General features: G+C 29.4%; 3 protein-coding genes across 3 annotated transcripts; 1 reads left to right on the forward strand and 2 right to left on the reverse strand.

Moving 5' to 3' along the window:
* Positions 1 to 2,211: 2,211 nt before the first annotated feature.
* On the reverse strand, positions 2,212 to 6,500 carry LOC137826410 (uncharacterized). Its single transcript, XM_068632369.1, has 6 exons — positions 6,210 to 6,500; positions 6,055 to 6,115; positions 5,191 to 5,389; positions 4,201 to 4,439; positions 3,481 to 3,629; positions 2,212 to 2,715 (listed from the first exon to the last, which is right to left on the reverse strand). Exons 3-6 carry the CDS (start codon positions 5,370 to 5,372, stop codon positions 2,503 to 2,505), a joined length of 783 nt encoding a protein of 260 aa, XP_068488470.1. The 5' UTR covers positions 5,373 to 5,389; positions 6,055 to 6,115; positions 6,210 to 6,500; the 3' UTR covers positions 2,212 to 2,502.
* Positions 6,501 to 12,085: 5,585 nt separating this feature from the next.
* Positions 12,086 to 13,081, forward strand: LOC137826283 (probable calcium-binding protein CML46). Its single transcript, XM_068632194.1, has one exon. The coding sequence runs from the start codon at positions 12,412 to 12,414 to the stop codon at positions 13,027 to 13,029; it is 618 nt and encodes a 205-aa protein (XP_068488295.1). The 5' UTR covers positions 12,086 to 12,411; the 3' UTR covers positions 13,030 to 13,081.
* Positions 13,082 to 15,970: 2,889 nt separating this feature from the next.
* LOC137825823 (1,4-dihydroxy-2-naphthoyl-CoA thioesterase 1-like) lies at positions 15,971 to 18,127 on the reverse strand. The gene is made up of 3 exons (XM_068631613.1): positions 17,684 to 18,127; positions 17,368 to 17,559; positions 15,971 to 16,295 (listed from the first exon to the last, which is right to left on the reverse strand). Exons 1-3 carry the CDS (start codon positions 17,813 to 17,815, stop codon positions 16,143 to 16,145), a joined length of 477 nt encoding a protein of 158 aa, XP_068487714.1. The 5' UTR covers positions 17,816 to 18,127; the 3' UTR covers positions 15,971 to 16,142.
* Positions 18,128 to 19,330: the final 1,203 nt, after the last annotated feature.

The following is a 19,330-nucleotide window of genomic DNA, read 5'->3' on the forward strand; positions in this document are numbered from 1 at the left end:
TACATGTTCATTTATGCAGTAATAAAAAATATTAAAATTATTTTCAATATATATACACAGTTTTTTATATCTTTGTAAAAAAATTAATTTAACATTTTTAATTGTAGAATTCGGATGATATTTTTTGGATTTAAAAATATTTTTTAAAATTTGTAAATTATAGAGTTTCAAAAAGGTATTTTCAGATTTGAAAATTTTAAACATTACAATCTATAATAAAACAAAATATCATTCAAACTATACAATTTAGAATTTAGAATTGTAGAGTTTTATAGGTATTTTTCAGATTTTCTTAGTTGAAATTTATAATAAAAAAATATCATTCAAATTCTACAATTTAGAATTTTGAATTATAAAATTAGAAAGATATTTTCTTTTGAATTTTTTTAACTCAAAAAAATATCTTTCAATTTGAAACGTATAATTTAAATGTAAAATTTTGTATTTTGAATTATAAAATTTAAAATAAATAATTTTAATATTTAAAAAAATACAATGATATAAAAGAAAATTGGAAAATATGAGGATATCAAAAGAACATATGAAGATGATGCAGGAAAAATTTGCCTCGTCGTCAACGAAAAAAATGGTTCAATAACTAAAATAAATAAATATAGTTGAAATTCCTTTTTATTTTATTTGCAACTTGCAATTTATTTCAGTTTAGTTATTAGGACTAAATTGTTCCGTAGTTTGAGTTAAATACTTTTGCCAAAAAATGTGCTTCTATGTATATCTTGCTTCTCAACCATCGGTGTTTAAAAAGTTCACATTTAAAAATTTCATAAAAACAAGTTTTTTTTTTAAGATATGAAAAAAATAAGAACACTCATATCTATATAATCAATCCAGACATGTAATAAAATTATAAAGAAATAAATACATCACAATAGTTTTGTTGTAAAATTCGATATAATTTGTTATCACACATAAAATATATTTAAAACTAATTTCAATTTAGAATCAAATATGGATTCAAAATTAATTTCTCAATACAGGACTAAACATATAAATATTTTTCTTAAATTACATTAACTGATATTTTAGCATGTTCTAGCATCAATTGGAACATGCACTTCTTTTGCAAAGTCCGAACCATTTTTTAATAATGGACAACTTTCCAAAGTGCTTATTGGATTAAAGACAAATTCTTCCTGCACCTCAATATTATTCTCCTACACCTTCATACTTCTGAAAATACCAAAATTATTTTCATATTTTATTCATGATTTTTCTAATCTGAGTATGTGAAATTGGAAGACTTTTCAGATTTCAGAATCTAGAATCTGAAAACTAATATGTGGATCGTATAATTCAAAAAAAAAAAATTGTATTCTAGATTGAATGATTAAAAAAACAAAATTTGCATTTTAGATTACATAATTAAAATGTAAAATTTATATTCTTAATTTTATAATTTAAATACAAAAAACTGTACTTTAAATTATAGAATTTAGAATGCAAATTTTATGAAAGACTTGGTATTTTTTGAAGCGTGGAGGTGCAGGAAGAATTTTGTTTGAATTCTATATATGCAACCAAGTTCTCAATCCATTACAAACATAAAAAGAAGGGAAAGTAAGAAAATGATTTATTAATATTAAGCAAATACACACAATAATAGTGAGCACTAACATATTGATAATTGAGATTAGTTGTTTTCACTTCTAAAACAAGTTTAGAAAGCGTCACCATCTCTTAAATTAAATTTATTACATACTTGAAAAACGATTAATATATTATCGAAAAGGTGAATAAATTTATGATGACTAACAGTTTGTAATAGAATAATACAAAAAAGGGTTTTTCACTGACATTGGTACATACACTACTTACTATTTTTATTGTATTCTCTCTACAATAAGATCCACTAAATAGATAAGCTTTTTGTTTTTGGTAAGCAACTAAATAAGGAGGGTGATCCATTTTAATTCTATCATATTTTACATAAATTTCAAAAAATTGTAAACAGTGTCTTAGATAAAATAGATATAGCCCTGTTCACTGCAGAGACATTGAATCAGTATTACAACTAAAAATGCCTTGGGCAAATGCATGATTCCACACCCAAACAAAAATTTGCAACTGCACAAACATCAACAATGCCAAATCTATCCCCCATATTAACTATCAACTATGCCAATTTTAAAGCACAACAAAAGATCAGTACAGCCAATAAATTGCCGATGAAAAAGGTATACACCCAAACTCTTCTGAAAAATAATATAATAATAATAATAATAATAATAATAATAAAGTAACTTTCACTGAAGTATCTGAAATAATCTAACCAAAAGAAAAAACAACTTGGTCAGAATAAATTATGGTAAAAAAGAAAGGAATTAATCGTACAATAATATCAGAACACAGCAGTCAATATTCATCAGCACTGAAGTAGGAGAATGAAATTTCAGCAACAGCATTCTCAACACACCCATTGATGAATCCTATCCCCCATATTATATCTTATAAATTGTTGTCAAACCTCTTGCAACTATTTTGTCAAGTTTGAACAATGCAAGTTTCCTGAATTTCCTGCTCTGTGAGAAGCTTAGTGGTATGAACATATTCAGAAACAGAGGGAACATCTATGGACTCCAAGCTAATAGATTTCACCGAAAATTGGCTGCCAAGAGCCTTAATGGTTCTCTCAATAAATTCTGATCTAGGCAAATACTCCTTCATTCGACAAATAAAATCCATGTGACTTCTTGTCTACAACATAGCGATTAAATGTTAATATGGATTGGTAAACAACTGAATCAAAATAAACTTAAAACATGTAAGTTTGATGGCCTCTGGGGCAAGAACCCACACCAGATTGTACAAAAACACGCAAGAATAGCTAAAAATAAGTGAGGCCTGCCACTCATTACAGTAGACTCCTATTTTGTGCTAAATGCAGATGTAAATGGAGACAAAATAATTCAACTTTTGTTCACCTAAAATCATTCATGGCAGAAATGATTCACATAATATATATTTAGTAATCATAGAAGTCAAGAAAATAGGTGAAGGAATAGAACTATTTCAGTTAGACAGGTCCTAAGTGCGGTAGTGAACTCACTTACATTAGCAGATACGACAATAGGTAGTAGATGCAATTCAAAATGAAGAAACATTTATTTCTCATTCAAATTCATTCAACCCTTTGTCTCTGCACTTGCTACCTTTTCTAGATGAGATATACTCGAACTTCTAATACGCCAGGAAGGTCGAGGTTACAAACAGGCCATAATATCTTCCCTTCCTTTTTAAAAAGTATCAAACTTTTGCTTTAGTTTGGAAAAGTTTGAAACACCAAGTTTTTCATCAAGTCGCCTTAATCAGAAATGTGTGCACGACAACAGCCTTTTAATCTGATAAAAAAATTATGCATGGCATGCAGCATATCAACTAACCAAAAGAAGATATGGAGCATAGGACTCATTAGCAACTCCAACGCAGAAAAAGGATAAATGAAAAAGAATATAAGCTTACTAATCGGTACTGAGGAGCCTTTGCCGGTAACTTGAGATAAGACATGTTCTTGACCTCATAATCCCATAAAAATGATGTGTGGTGTATCCACCGATTCTTGGTTATAGACTGAGCATTACCACCAAACTTGCGATCGCCAAACACATAATCTTTACACACATAGGACAGAAGAATCCAATTAGAAATGGAATATAAGTTAACGAAACAGATTACAAATGTTAAAATATAACCAAACTTTAAATCAATCAATGGAATCAGTCTATCTGCTTCTCTAAGCAAAATTAAAAGCTTTTGAATGCTCCCTAAATGCATTGTTTTGTTGAGAAGGTGGAAGGTGACAAAAGAATATATACAAAAGTAGACAGAAGAGCAGGAATTGCACTTTTGACATACTTTTAGAATAATTAAAAAAAAAAAATTGCTTGCTTTTGTACCACATTAAAGTTTGATGGGGAAAACAACAAGAAACTCGTCACTATTGAATTAAAACACAACTTAAACTCATAAAATGCATCGTTTGTGAAGAAACAAAATCAAATGTTGATCCTTTCACAATGTTTCATTAATAATCTACTAATGAGAACCGGCATTATATAAAGCAAATCACTCACGCAAGTTTACACTATCAATTTCCTCTGTACATCTAACATAAAAAATGATAGTATAATGCTCACATAAACACTGTAAAAAGCATATTGATACAAGACTCAATCAGTGTACCATTCTCACGAAGACGGAAATCATCAAGCCCTTTAAAGACTTCACTGTATAATAAACCACTCCATGACATGATACTGCGGGGAAAGGGTTGCACATTTGAAACAGCATCTTTATTGCATATCAACGTAACAAATATAGTGTCATGGTCAACAACAACAGTTCCTCCCCCAGTAAACCTTTTGATAATGGGTATACGATCTTGCAACACAGGCTTGACTTTGACGAGTTCTGTAAGTTTCCTATGTATACACATTGAAATTACATCTTCTTTCCTTGGTGATTATTATCAAGAGAGAAAGAGGATTGAAGGAGGCATTACACAAATAAAGAAAAACAAGAATAAACCTCGGGAATCTACCATTCATTTGTTAGATACTAGTGCTATTAAAACAGTCTGAAGCATTTCATATCTGAGAATGCAACATTCACGCAAGATCAATGAAAAACCACCCCCATGGAGGAGGTGAAAACTTAATATTCCCATAATCTGTGAATGATTTTAACAAGTTAAAACACAACATTACTGCTTTCCCCCTTCCGCTCCCTTTCTCCAAACTTTCGCATGCCCAACTGGTCTTCCTAACCCCTAAACCCTAAACCACCTACACACTATGAACACCATTGTTGTTAAGACCAACCTATCATCGTTGCACTGCACTCATGTCATCCGTGTACCTCAAGTGCATCACTACCACACTTAAAACTTAAAGTCAAAAAAGTACACTATAGGGTAGGAATCAACACTGGTACTAAACCTAGACTATTTTCAAACATATAAACTTCTCTGTTTATACCCGTGCATCTGATTATTAGACTACATGGAAACTCTTTCAATGTACAAATAATAAATCAACTGAAAACATAGATATTCATCTCAAATAAAATATTCTTTGGTGGATAGGGGAAGGGTGGGTTACATACGAATATTTGTAGAACCAGATTATGATTCTAAAGCAGGGAAACAGTCTAAATAAAGGTATAAAGAAATACCCAGACAAGCCCATTACAATGGCAGGGGAATTTGTTCCGTCGTTGATAAGGCACCAATTATCTGAACTGGTTCGAAGCAGCCGTTCCTCTAAATGCAATTGCTGCAAAATAGGCATCCCTCTCAACTTAATCAACTTCATCAATGGAAGTCCTGCTTCTTTTGCCTTACCCATCACAGCCATTATCCGATGCTTTGATTCTGCAATTGAATGAAATCATTGAAAAAATTCATAAAGTACAAGCATTGGGCCACGATAAAAAATAAATAAATCAAATGAGCATCTTCTCAGACTTATTGTCTTTCGTCTTAAACCAAAAACAGAAAAAGACACAATAATAGTAACTTCGTAAATGCCAACTTTTTAAGTTTCAATTGAAGAGCGACAAAAAAATTTAGAATAGAAAGTGAGAAAATTAGGAACCAAAAGACCAAATGAAAGATAATTAGAAACTAATGGGGATGAGGATTCATGCCCAACAGAGTACTACCAAAACAACACAAACTAAAGCTGATTGATTGAAGCACACCCAATTCTGACACATTTTATCAAACAGGTTCTGTGTGTAACAGAAATATCCAAACATCTGCAGAACTATTGAGTGTGGACCGTGTTAAATTGTGAGTCAATGTAAATTTGAGTTAGAAGGTGTATTATTACATTATTTATTTTGTCATTTGTACTCCTTTTTCAGTATCTAAAAAAAGTTAAACAAGAATTAAAAAATAATAATTATCAAAATCAAACCACAAGGAAAACTTTACAGCATTTTTTTCATCCTAACAGAGCCATTAGTGATTAGAATAAAAAATTAACACAGCGAGAAGCGGAGGCACAGGTGATATGAGTATAGGCGTAGAGATACCTGGTGATGAACACAATGGAAAACAAAGCAATTGGATGCGCACCTCTGTTAGGCGATTCTCCTAACAAATGGAAAATTGAAGAAATAAGACGAGTGGGTGAGACGAGCCACTGGAGAATAATAGAGAAAACAGAGATGAAAAAAATGTTTCCGACTTTTTGAATTTCAGGAGAGATGAATGTGATGGCGCCGTCAAGGGTTTCTTAGGCTCGTCGGAGTAACAGCGTCGGAGGCTCAAGAGCGTCGGCGAAAACAATGAGAATCGTTACCACAGGGAGTTGGAGACGAAGGCACAGAACTGAGTTCAGTGAACCAGATTTTGTTTGAAACTTTTTTTTGAGAGAGGGAAAGTGAAAAATTAAAGGGAAAAAAAATAAAATAAAAAACACTAAAATTACCGCGGTTGATAATTTTTTTTTCTTTTTCTCGTATGATATGAAAAAAAAAAATACATACATTGAGATGATGGATCCAAAAACGTTATAAAATTATAAAGAAGTAAACACATGATATAAACATGTTATAGTTTAAGTAGTAAAATTTTGATAATTTCTTATCATCCCAACAACGTTCATCCATAGATCAAGTTGTTTACATACCTTTTGGAAATGTATTACGAACAACTGTAAGAGGATTGGAGGAGTCGACAGTCATTTTATTACGTTATTTCTAATCAATTATACTAACACGTCGTCTAAGGGTAAGATTTATGAGATTAATCTCACGAAGTTTTAGATTTTTTATTTTTAAATTGAGTTTACAATGTTTAAAATCGGGTTCTTATCAATTTTTATCATTAGTTATGAGACCACTAATAAATGTCTTATTTCAATCTTTGTGAAAAGGTTGTACCACATTTGATGATGTGTTTTCTTTAGGCTTTATTGACATCCGAGTGAATAACTATTCACTAGAATTGAAAAGCAAATAAAATATATGTTTGTATTTTCAGTGTGCAGCGAAGAAAAATAACGAAACCAAAAAAAATATTAAATAACATTATTAAAAAGTCAAAATTATCCTTAACTTTATATATATAACAATAATAATAAATTATAAACAATAATAAAAAATATAAAAAAATTACATGTTTAATAATAATTAAAATAAATTTATTAAATAATAATATCAATAATAATAATAAAATAATTTTAATTTGATTTGATGAAAATATTTTTTAAATGTATTTATAAAAAAAATTATTCAATAAAATAAATATTTTTTACATAAAATATTTTAATTAACTTAAATCTATAAAAAAAATCTCATATTTTATTATTTAAATAATTTTAAAGATAAGGGTAAATTTGTAAAATTACATTTTACACATTTAAAAAAATTAAAAAATTCCTCATAACCATCATATAATTCACAATTTCAATAAATTTTCCTCACAAATCTACTCTAACATACCTTAATCCAAATAACCCCACTTTCTTTACAATTTCCTCTCAAATCACTTTAAATTCACTCCCCCAAATCTTCTCCCCAGTCCAAACACAACCTTATTGTATCTCCGCATAGTGGGACAATTTGCTCTTGACATTGGATTTCATACCAACATCATCATTGTTGGCTGAGCTTCTTGGAGTGGAGTTTAGTTATGTCACAACAGTGTCATGGTGTTGATGTCAAACTAAGTTGATTGCTTGAGGTGTACAAGGGGTGTATCAATATACAACTCAGACTTATTTGTTGCACAGTGCATTATTTGTGTTGATAAAAGTGCAACATTTGTTAGGTGTCGTACTTGCCTCTTTAAGGTTGTGTGGTGGATATGCATGACGTATTTGACCAATTGGGTGATGCTAGACAAAGTAGTTTGGAGGTTATGTCATTCTTTTACAGGTAAATAATACATATAACTTGAAAAACTTACATTTATTTTCATTTAAAGATATCAATAATAATTTGTTTATGATGAAACAAATGTGAATATATGAGTACTTCCCCGTGATAGAAATAAAGGACATGAATCGCACATATGAGGAGATTCTCCCTTTAGCATCAAGTCACATGATCAGACGTCATATATGCACAATTGACGTTATGCACATCCAAATAGATGATGTTACACTCGGGTTAGAGTAATTTGGACTCATACGATGATCATCATTCCAATAAAAAGTCATTTGAGGCGACATTCTTATTATTGAAATATAAGAAGATAAGAAAAATGAATATGTCTTTAAAGTCTTGTGTGGACGAAGACTTGATATCTCCAAATTATAAGTTAATTATGTAGATCCACTAGTCATATGAGATTTTATCATTATTAAATTAATTGCATATAATTAACGTACCACAATTGCATACAATAATTGTGTATAATTTGACAATTATTATTTTCTTAATACTCAAATTACTGATGTCCGAGGTTGGGACTTGTTCACAATACCATTTGTTAGAGCGTGTGTTGTGCTAGTATGATATGACCAGACGGTTACTTTACCTCTCTCCATTTGAGGTGGTGTAATTATTGTCATTGATGATTAATGATTGCACTTTATTGAACGCCTTTTTATCCATGTGACATTTGTTTCACATCCATAAGTTTGTAAAGTCAGATACATGCACTCATTCATATAAATGTCACACCCAATTGTGATTAGTAGAACAAAATTTGTTTGAATGAATACAAAATGTTCAAGCAAGAAGATAACAATACAACTAGTTAAAGACACATTTTCTCAAACAAGTTCTATGTATAACAAAAATATTCAAACTTGTACAAAACTATTGAGTGTGGATTGTGTGGAATTGTTAGTCAATATAAATGTGAGTGAGAAGGTGTATTATTTTTATTTTATTGTTGTGATTTGTACTTTTTTTTTTAGTATCTATCAAACGTTAAACAACAATTAAAAAAGAATAATTATAAAAATCAAACCACAATAAAAATGTTACAGCATTGTAATTGTTGTAATACAACAAAGAACCATTTTTTTCATCCTAACAAAACAATAAGTTATTAGAATAAAAAAAAATAACACAATGAGAAGCAGAGACACAAGTGAGATAAGAACAGGTAGACATACTTAGTGATGAACAACAATGAAAAACAAATAAATGAATATAAGAAAATTATATAAGAAGATGATAACAAAAATAATATGTCTTATGTGAATATTAGGTATTATCCATTGAAAAATTCATAATATAACTATTTTTATTTTATATAATTAAAAAAGTAAATTTGAAATTTGAAGTAATAAGGTAATGCACATCCCCGTTTTTATTATTAATACTACTCTCATTCTTATTTTTCTATTGTTCCAGAATTTAAATTATAGAGTTGAAGTAGTAACATGTTTTAGAAATTAGAATTCCGGAATTTTTAAAATTTATTTATTGTAATTTAATTATTTATTTTTTAAATTTGTTATTATCATTGTGTTTATTTGTTATTATTAAATTAATGTATGTTACTACACAAACAAAATGCATGAGACAAATACTTCATAATTAAAATAAAATTGACATGACAAGTTGACTCGTGTAGTCTTCCGAAAGACTTCGATTGAGTTTACACACATACACACTTATATATATATAAATATATATATTATTTATCTCATACTTTATAACCTAAAATGAATGATTCTATTTCAGCAATGGTATTGCTATACAACAATTAAAGGCCCACCTTACAATTTTTTTAAAAATTTAACAAAGATATGTTTGAAAATATAATATTTTTTTACCATGAAGTAACTATCCGTATGGATAAAGAATCTCTTCTTTTACGTGAAAATAATTATTTGATAGATTCTTTATAATTGTAAAATCTTTTAAAACATTGATTAAGATTAATTACTTATCGTACATAATAAATCAAGTGATTATTATGTTTCACAATTGATCTAAGCAACTTTAGAATGAAAAGGAATTTGAAAATTAAAGTTATTATATAAAATAAATGATTGGTTAAATATCGATACTAGGAATAACAAATGAATCTGTCTTCCCATATATTATTTAAACTCGTCTTAAACGAAAAATTCTTATATTAATTGAGTTTAAGTATAACTATGAATAATATTGTATTTTTTTAAAGTGAGTATAGTGAATATGTATAAATTTGTCTCATTTTTATTCTCATACATCTTTCAATATTCGTCCATCCTAATAGTTGTCACCATTCTAAATTACTAAAATACTTTTAATTTATTAGGTAACATAAAAAAATTATACTAAATTTTATTTGGTCATTTGTTTCCTAACTTATTTATTAAATACATATTTTTATTATTATTATTTTTTTTTATAAAAAACTTTCATGTTAGGGATCACGTTAGGGATCACTATGCTACTTGAAAATTTTTACTTTTATATATAACTATTTGACATTTGTTTCACCATTATTTAATATTTATGTAATTATAATTTTTTTCTTAAAATTTATGGAAATTTATTGAAATTGAATCATAATATCATATTTTTTTTATTTTTTTAGAAAATATTTAATTAATATTTAGAACAATAATAAAAATGGATGGATATAAATATAGACAAAAAAAATCGAACCAGTTAAGTTAAGTATAAAAATAGAAATGAAATAAATTTTTACTTTATACATAAGGTTTGAGAATGTGAAACTCACACTACTCATTCCCATAAGAAATATTTTGTTATTTTCTAAATAAATTCATATGTAGTTTATAAAATAAAATTAAGTGGTGATTACTGCTTTCATTAAAGAAGGTTTCAAAACTAAAGTTAATAAAATTTCAATCAAGATTACAAATTTTAATAAACTATATTTAAAGAAATCCCATCTCACTTCTTTATATGTCTAAATAGTAGTTGAACTAGCCATGAATATTACAGGGGAGAAATTAACATAAACTATTTTATAATTATGCATTAACTCTAACCTCTCACTTATGGTCCTACAGACTCGAAAATCCAGAAGATTAGTTCAACGAATTTGGATAATTAATTTGAGCGATACCTATTTCCTAACCTCCATGCCATCACCATCATTAAAAAAAATTCAAAAGATGCCCTCTGGATTTATATATAATAAAAAACTATACTTAAAATTTAAATTTAAATTGAATAATATGATTTAAATTTTAATATATATATTTATTTATTTGATTTCTTAAAACTTTTTCAAAGCCAATCAAATCAATCTGCATAGTGTTGAACTAGAGAAAAAAAAGTCACCAACTCATTTAAAAAAAGTCAAACTAACCTAATGTAAAAGATGGAAAAGAGATAGTTCTCATAAAGAAAAGAAAACTATATATTTCACTTTCTGGGAAATTCAGTTTAGTAATTTAGGCTTTTGACATTAGAAGCGTCCAATTCATTGTTTCACATTGGAAAACTTAAGACAAAGGGTAATGGTTTCCTCCCAATGAGAAAGGGAAATATTAAAAGATTAGACGGTCGTTTTGGAATTCCACTTTCTTCCAATGGTCTAACCTTTGATAAAAAGTAAAGACACTTATTTCGTAGAAAATACTGTCAAAACGAAAATGGTGTTTAATAATAGTGGAGAAACTACACACATATTTTACAATTAGATTTTACAACTTTCTCTCCAACTTACCAAATTTATCATACTAATAAAAAAGAAATCGTCTAAGTGGGGCCAAGAACCAATAAAAATAGTAAAGTTGGAAGAGTTATGGAATAGTAAAAGGATGAGAAGATTACAAGGAAGATTGAACAGAAATTTACACTAAAATGACCTGAAAATTAACTTTTTAAATTGATTGTAAAAAAAGTTACTTAACTAAATTCATTAGAAAATGTAATAAATGTTTTAACATTCAAGTCTTAGTATCCAACAAGTGGAAATGTGATACATAAGATGCTGGTAGGCAGATACTGTTCAGTCACTTCTTGGAAACTACTGAAAATTGTCTTTTTTTGTTTTTTTCTTTGACCAAAATAGCTGCCAGAAAGTCTTGGAAGAAATATATTTTATAGAAGACAGAGTGACATAAGAAAAAGACATAGACAACGCAGGCCTGCCTGATATACCTTTCTTTAAAGACCACATCAACCTAAGAAAAAATCCACATATGTTGGAATAAGGAAACAGGAAATTTCCTTTGATGGTGTCAAGAAATAACCAAAGTGATCATATATCACTTTCTTTCCAATTCCTAATGAACTTGTCAAGCACCTTCCTTCATATCTTTCAACATGGCTGCTTCAAGGTTCCAACTTCTGAATTATGTTATAAAGACCATCACCACACCCTCAAACAACATCCACTGCAACATTTCTTATCTTTGTTTGGCTAACTAACAACTTAACAATAACCATTTCAGCCCCCTATTACACAAGGGATCACACAATTCTGCTACCACTTTATCTATACTTGCACATATCTCAGCCATGACTCTAGGAAGAATTGACTTTGTTATTTCAGAGGAGAGGGCATGTCAGAATGATGGCAACTCAAATTCTCCCTTGTTTGGTTTGATTGAACTTTCCTTGTACTATACATGTTTCTACAAAATCCAGAGTTTTTTCTTTAGTTTTTGGTATTTCCTTCAATGCCAACTTCACTCTAATTACTCAAAGGTGAGGGAAGAGGAGCAGGTATCAAAGCCTGAGTCTAGCCTCCAAGAGAATGGATCGAAGAGAAGCACAGATAGTGAGAAATGTCTTGAGAGGGGTGAGGTCGAAATGGTGATGGCAAAACTGGGATTTTTTTGCAGCTCAGAAAGTGAGGAACTTCAAGAGAAGTATGGTTCCAAGGAGCTTTCTGAACTGTTTGAGGAGCAGGAGCCAAGTTTGGAGGAGGTGAAACAGGCTTTTGATGTTTTTGATGAGAACAAAGATGGGTTTATCGATGCCAAGGAGTTGCATAGAGTTTTGTGCGTTTTGGGATTGAAAGAAGCAGCAAAACTTGAGAACTGCCACAAGATGATCAGGGTCTTTGACACAAATCAAGATGGAAGAATAGATTTCATTGAATTTGTAAAAATTATGGAAAATCGCTTCTGCTGATTTGTTTGTTCTCTTGTTTTATTTATATATTAATGTATGAGTTAGTTTAATATGTTCTTTGAGCTCTTGCTTCTTCATACTGTTATCATCGAAATCAGAATCCACTTTCAACAGCCCAAAAAAACTCTAATGGAAATGCTTTGTATGAACTTAAAATCCATGAATTAAACATACTAAAGAAAAATATATATAAAGATGAAGTAAATTAGGAAGAAACATAGAAAAGAAAGAACTGTGAGATAAACCAAATTTTTCAAGCCTCAATTTCTCATATAGTTTTTCGCAGAAGAATCAAAGCTATCTAGTTTTGTAGTTCTTTAACCATAATACACCAGTTATTACTAGAAAGATGCAAGAAAGAAAAGTAACATAGAATTCTATATAGAGTTTGCTTTGGATGTATAGTAAGTATTTCTTTGTTACAGACTAAGAAAATAAGAGAAAAAAACTGAAAAAAGTTTTGTTTTTAAGTTAAAACTAATTCATAAGAATTTTTATACATTACTTATATGTAAGCTAAATTTAATTTTTAGAAAAAAATTATATAATTTTTTCTTTATTCTGTTTTCAAAAGTCATTATGGAAAAATTATCTAAATAAATAATACTCTTTTTTATTTACATATGAAAGACATGGATTTGGGATCATTTCAGAATAGATTCCTCTTTTAAGCTTAATATTGAAAGTTAAAAGTTTTTTTATGATTTCGATGGTGTGAAAGAAATTGAGGAAAGGAAAGAGAAAAATAAAAGAGAAGAAACATATGCAAAGTGAGATTGTTTGTTTAAAATAAAATAGAGTAAAAGAAAAGGAGAAAAAAATGAAAAATATAAATGATTGGAGAGAAAGTAAGGAAAATGAGAATTTGCAATAAATAACTACCAAATATCCTTGTTTGTATTTTAGTTATTCAACTTAAAAAATAAGAGAAAATTGAATTGTGATGTAGGCCTCATGGGTTTGTAACTTTTATGGAGAAAGCATCCTCAGCACGAATTAGTAATTGATATGAAAATCTGATCACTTAATATCATGTTAACAAGTGAATCAACTTTATGAAATTATAAAATTAATTTAAAATGTGAGTTTACATTAACTTATATATTATAAAATATCTTTATTTTTAATCCATGGAATAAAAGAGATTGACCAAATAGTTAATTGAGTCTAGCATAAATTAATTTTGAGGTTTTTAGATATTCTACATTTGTGTGAGATTTTTAGAAGGAAAGTTTCTGTTATATATGTGCAGAATCCGATGCTAATATGTCTATCAAACACATTAAAGATTGGTCACATACAAGATATGTTGTCAGAACTTGCTTAACACATTAGTGAACTATGTGTAACAATATGTTAAATGTTCTTGGCATTCAAGTTACAACTACCAGAACTTGTTATCAGAATAAACCTCCAGAAGAAGCTATTTGGGTAGGGACAGTTTTTGACAGATTAAAGTTTGAAACCGGATATTGCTTGTGTGAAAAGGAGGGTGCTCTTTTGGGAGTAATTTTGTTTAGATTGGTGTCGTTGTTAGTTTGTGTTAAGTGGAAGTATTTCAGCAAGTCTGTTTTTTAACAGAGTGTGTGTCAGGATTTCAGGTTCTTCTTTGTTGTTGTGTAAGGGAATTCCAAACAGTTTCTTCACACATGATGCATGTTATATGAGTTTAAATTGTGTTTTAATTCAATGGTGACAATTCTCTTCTTGTCTTCCCCACCAAACTTTAATGTGGTACAGAATGCAAGAGAAAAATAAATTGTTCTAGAAATCATGCCAAGGTGCAATTCAATTGCTTCTGTCTACTTTTGTACACATTCTTTTGTCCCCTTCCACTTTCTCAACAAAACAAATCATGTAAAAATCTCATTAGGGGCATTCAGAGTTTCTGATTTTGCTTTGAGAAGCATAAAGACAGATTCCATTGAATGATTTAATGTCTGGTTAAATTTAAACATTGTAACATGCTTCATGATACTTATAATCTGTTTCTATTGACAGAACCATTAAGGCTATTGGCAGCCAATTGTTTGGAGTCTGTAGGTGTTCCCTTTGTTTCTGAATATGTTCATACCACTAAGCTTCTCACAGAGCAAGAAATTCATAAAACTTGCACTATTCAAATTCAAAAAATAGTTGCAAAAGGTTAGACAACAATTTATAAGGTATACTATGTGGGATAGAATTCATCAATGGGACAATATAGAATGCTGCTTGTTGTGGAAATTGCATTCGCATAGTTCAGTGCTTATGAAAATTGAATGCTTTGTTCATATGTTTGTATACTTAATTATTTCTTTTTTACCATAATTTCTTCTGACCAAATTGTTTTTTTCTATCTCTTTTGGTTAGATTATTTCAGATGCTTTCATTGAAAAATATTTTCTTTATTTTATTCTTAAGTTTGAATTATTATATTATTTTTTTCAGAAGACTGGTTTTTGTGTATCACTTTATCCTGGTCCATTTATTGGTCATGCTGATCTTTTGTTGTGGAGTCATTACCTTTTGTTCTGCTTTTAAATTTTAGATTTGGCAGTGTTTATGTGTTTTCAAATGCAAATTTCGGTTTGTGTGTGGAATCATGCATTTGTCTAAGGCGTCTGTAGTTTTAAAACTGATTCAATGCTTGTGCAGAGAACAGTGCCTGTCTGACACTCTTTACAATTTACTGAAATTTATGTAACATCTTAGCAAAAGAAGAAAAAACTTATCTGTTTAGTGGATCTTATTTTACAAAGAATACATTAAAAAGTAGTAGGTAATGTATGTACCACTCTTACTGAAATTTTTATAGCATTATTATCCTATTACAAAATGTTAGGTATATTATAAATTTGTTGACTTTTATGGTAACTCTTTTAAAAAAGTAATGTAATGATGATTTTCATGGGTGGTGTTAGCTTTAGTGTGGTGGTTTTTCCATGAATATCTTGATCCATTTATAACTACAGGAAATTGTCCTTCCATTCAAGCAACAAATTATTACAATGGTTTACATTTTGAAGCACTAGTGATGCTTTTTTAAATCCCCCAACAATCCTTTCCTCATTGTATTTCAGAAAAGAGGAAAAGTTTTGCTTATGCATAGGTAAATTAAACAGCAGGAATATTCACAGTCTAGCATGCTTCCTGAGTGTTTCTCCTGCCTCTTTTGCATTGTCTGGGACAGGCATGTTGGCGAGTAGAGTAACCCTTGATGATGATATCAGAGTTCTCTTTTGTTTGTTTGAAGGATTCAGCTTCCAGATTCTCACCTCCCACACCTGCTTTCATGAAAAACTTGGTTTAGATGGGAAACAAACAAATCTCAATTATCAATAAGAAAGTTAGTGTGATCACTATTGTGAGTGCATAGATTAGGATGACAATAGTTGACTATCAAAATTACTTTTTTATCTTTATGAACTTTGTTAAGTCTATGTTTGACATAGAAGAAAGAAATTCAAAAAAAATGAAAAAGGGTGAGAAACAGAATAAAAAACTGTTGTTGGATAAAAAAAATACATGAAGGTTTCTGAATGAAAAGATAAATAAATAAACAAGGATAAGAGCATACCAGCACAACATATCATAATAGATTATATCTTTTTCAGCACAATTTAATTATGTAATTCTAAACAATGAAAAGAGAATTATATCCCTCTATAATACTAGCAGCACCCTCCTGAAAATGGTAGATTTTAACCTTCCCATCTCCAACATCCTCAGTGGCAAGACACCATGGCCATGATCATCCACTGTTAAGACAAAACACCACTACCACCAACCTAAGAACTTACAATTGGAAAGCAACAAAATATTAGGGAAGGAGGAAGGAAGAAGGCAGTGAATGATCAAACAGATCCTAAAATATACTTAGAGGGTTATTAGTTCCAGTCCATTCCTAAAGCCAGATCTTAAATAATAATTCAACCTAATCTTGGGCCAAATAATGAAATGGTAGTTTAGCTGTGACTCTGCCACAGATGCTAATTTTAAAAAAACATATCAAATCAATCTTTAAAATTAAAGCTTCTATCGTGTTAATCTTTAATATACATTGAAGTTTCAAACAGATCTATAACGTAATGGAGTAATAAAAATGAATGAAAAAATACAATTTCATATACCAAGTTCACTATTTCTTCTCCTTGTTCCTTCTCACTTTCCTCTTTTGGGACAACAACACGTGCACACTTATTTCGACCAGACAAGAAAAATGTCCCCTTGGTTGTGCTGTGAGATAGTTTATTTTCAATGAGATAAGTTTGATTTTCTTCCCTTATGATTGGATCTGTTGAGTAAGATATGGTTGTGGATTAAGCCAAGAAAAAGTGAAAGAAGAAACCGAAATACCTGAATGGTTTTGCCAACATTTACAGGGGTAGCTTCAGCATAGACCAAGTCACCAAGCATGGCACTTTTCAAATGGTTGATGCTAAGCTGAATCCCAGCCACTCTTTGGTAACCACTAGCCATGTGAGCACCTATGCTCGCAAGAGCCTCTGCCATCAATGCTGACACCCCTCCATGTAACACCTTGAAGGGCTTCACCATGTTCCAAACCAAACCAACAAGTTCCCATCTTTATTAAAGACAACAACAAAAAAACCAAAGTAGAAAATGTTTTTGTATGTGTGTTGTGGTGGTTTGGAGGAAAAGAGAGCGAAACCTGACAGCACTTTTCTGTAACAGTGAGATGGCCAGATACCCTTTGGGGAGACAAATCTTGAATCTCAAACCCAATTGAATGGAGAGGAACATCCACTTCAAAAGTCTTTGATGATTGCTGCTGGTTTTCCATTTATCAGAAAAGTTTGATGAAAAATGGGTTTGCTTGGAATTAACAATGGTGATGGACACTTGTCATGAGAAACAATAAATGGGAGAAATGATAGCAGGGGAAGCCTTTGGTTTTTTATTTTATTTTATATGATGAATTGGACAAAAAGAGTGTTGGTGGTAGGTGAGAGAGTTCGTTCGAATTGTGGAAGGTAAGGTCCAAAACCCAGTTTATGACTTTTTGGGAGAACACCAACATAGACCATTTGATACAATAAATTGGATAACAACACAAGTTTCAGTTTTTTCTAACCATTTCAATTTAAAATATTTGTGATACAGATCAACATATACCAATAAATATATACAATTTTGTGACCCTAAAAGTTAACATTGTAAAAGTAAATTTAAAATGTGTGCTAATTTCGACCAAACCAATTATAATTTCCTTCCTAATACCTCGTATCTTGAAAACCATGTGTGAAGGGTACAAGTAGAGCTCTCACCGTAACCCTCGCGAGATCTCATTATAACAAGTAACAGAATTTTTATATTTTTTATATTTTATATAATAACTATTGGATCTATCCATTACTATCTACAAACTATATTAACTTTATAATTAACATTCCATTAGATTTAATAATTTTACATCATTTTAAAAGTTGATGTTAAAAGTATTTTAAATATGTTTTTATCTATAAAGAGTGAAAGTGTGATGGAGTTCAAGATCTAAGTTTTAAGGTGAATAACATTCTGTTTGATTTTAGTGGTGTTATTTTAGTTTAAAACATAAAAAATTTAGAACTTTTACAAAATATTTGAATCATAACAAATAATTTGACATATTCAACCAATACAATACACTTATCTAAAAATGTTATTCTTTATTTTGTAATTTCATTTTTATGAGGTGATGTTGTTATGAATTTATTTCACAAAGACTACTTTGTAATTAGATTGCGAGATTCTATTTTCAAATGTTTTGAAATAATTATTTGTTTTCTGATATAATGTATACATTCAAGTTTTTTTATAAAAACAAATACATGAAAGAGATATTTGGAGATTTTTTTTAAGAATATTCAATCATCTTATGTGATTTATAGGTGTTTTTCTATTCTGAAAAAATACAACTGGTGGTATTATTGTATTTTAACGGCAGGAGAGATATAACAACAAATTCAATACATTTTTAAAAATATGGTGAAATTAAAATTTGTATTAAACATTTAAATAAAAAAATCAATTTAAGACGTCTTGTCATCATAAAATCATTTTAATTCTAACAAATTTAAATGTGTTAATGATGGATTTGCTATTAAGAGACTCGATTGAAATTTGATAAAATATTAAAATGTTAGGTACTGGGAATATAATAGACACTGGGAATTTATTATTAAATATATGACTATTTATAAAATATTATAATTTTTTATTTTATTTTTTTCATGATACTTTGTGTTGTTTTCCTTGTAAAATCGTCAAGACATTTGTTCCTTAATTCCTCTTTTTACAACCATATAAAAAATCTCGA

This window comes from Phaseolus vulgaris, chromosome 8 (genome assembly GCF_000499845.2).
Source record: "Phaseolus vulgaris cultivar G19833 chromosome 8, P. vulgaris v2.0, whole genome shotgun sequence".
In the NCBI taxonomy this organism is placed as follows: Eukaryota; Viridiplantae; Streptophyta; class Magnoliopsida; order Fabales; family Fabaceae; genus Phaseolus; species Phaseolus vulgaris.

What these genes read in the sequence shown, in the direction of transcription:
- LOC137826410 (XM_068632369.1), bottom strand. Translation starts at nt 5,372, where the DNA reads ATGGCTGTGATGGGTAAGGCAAAAGAAGCAGGACTTCCATTGATGAAG. An exon ending in TTTCCGTCTTCGTGAGAATG is followed by an intron (nt 3,630 to 4,200) that starts GTACACTGATTG and finishes ATGTGTGTAAAG; the next exon opens with ATTATGTGTTTGGCGATCGC. An exon ending in AGGCTCCTCAGTACCGATTA is followed by an intron (nt 2,716 to 3,480) that starts GTAAGCTTATAT and finishes GCTATGTTGTAG; the next exon opens with ACAAGAAGTCACATGGATTT.
- LOC137826283 (XM_068632194.1), top strand. Translation starts at nt 12,412, where the DNA reads ATGACTCTAGGAAGAATTGACTTTGTTATTTCAGAGGAGAGGGCATGT.
- LOC137825823 (XM_068631613.1), bottom strand. Translation starts at nt 17,815, where the DNA reads ATGGAAAACCAGCAGCAATCATCAAAGACTTTTGAAGTGGATGTTCCT. An exon ending in TTACAGAAAAGTGCTGTCAG is followed by an intron (nt 17,560 to 17,683) that starts GTTTCGCTCTCT and finishes AACATGGTGAAG; the next exon opens with CCCTTCAAGGTGTTACATGG. An exon ending in ATGTTGGCAAAACCATTCAG is followed by an intron (nt 16,296 to 17,367) that starts GTATTTCGGTTT and finishes TCATGAAAGCAG; the next exon opens with GTGTGGGAGGTGAGAATCTG.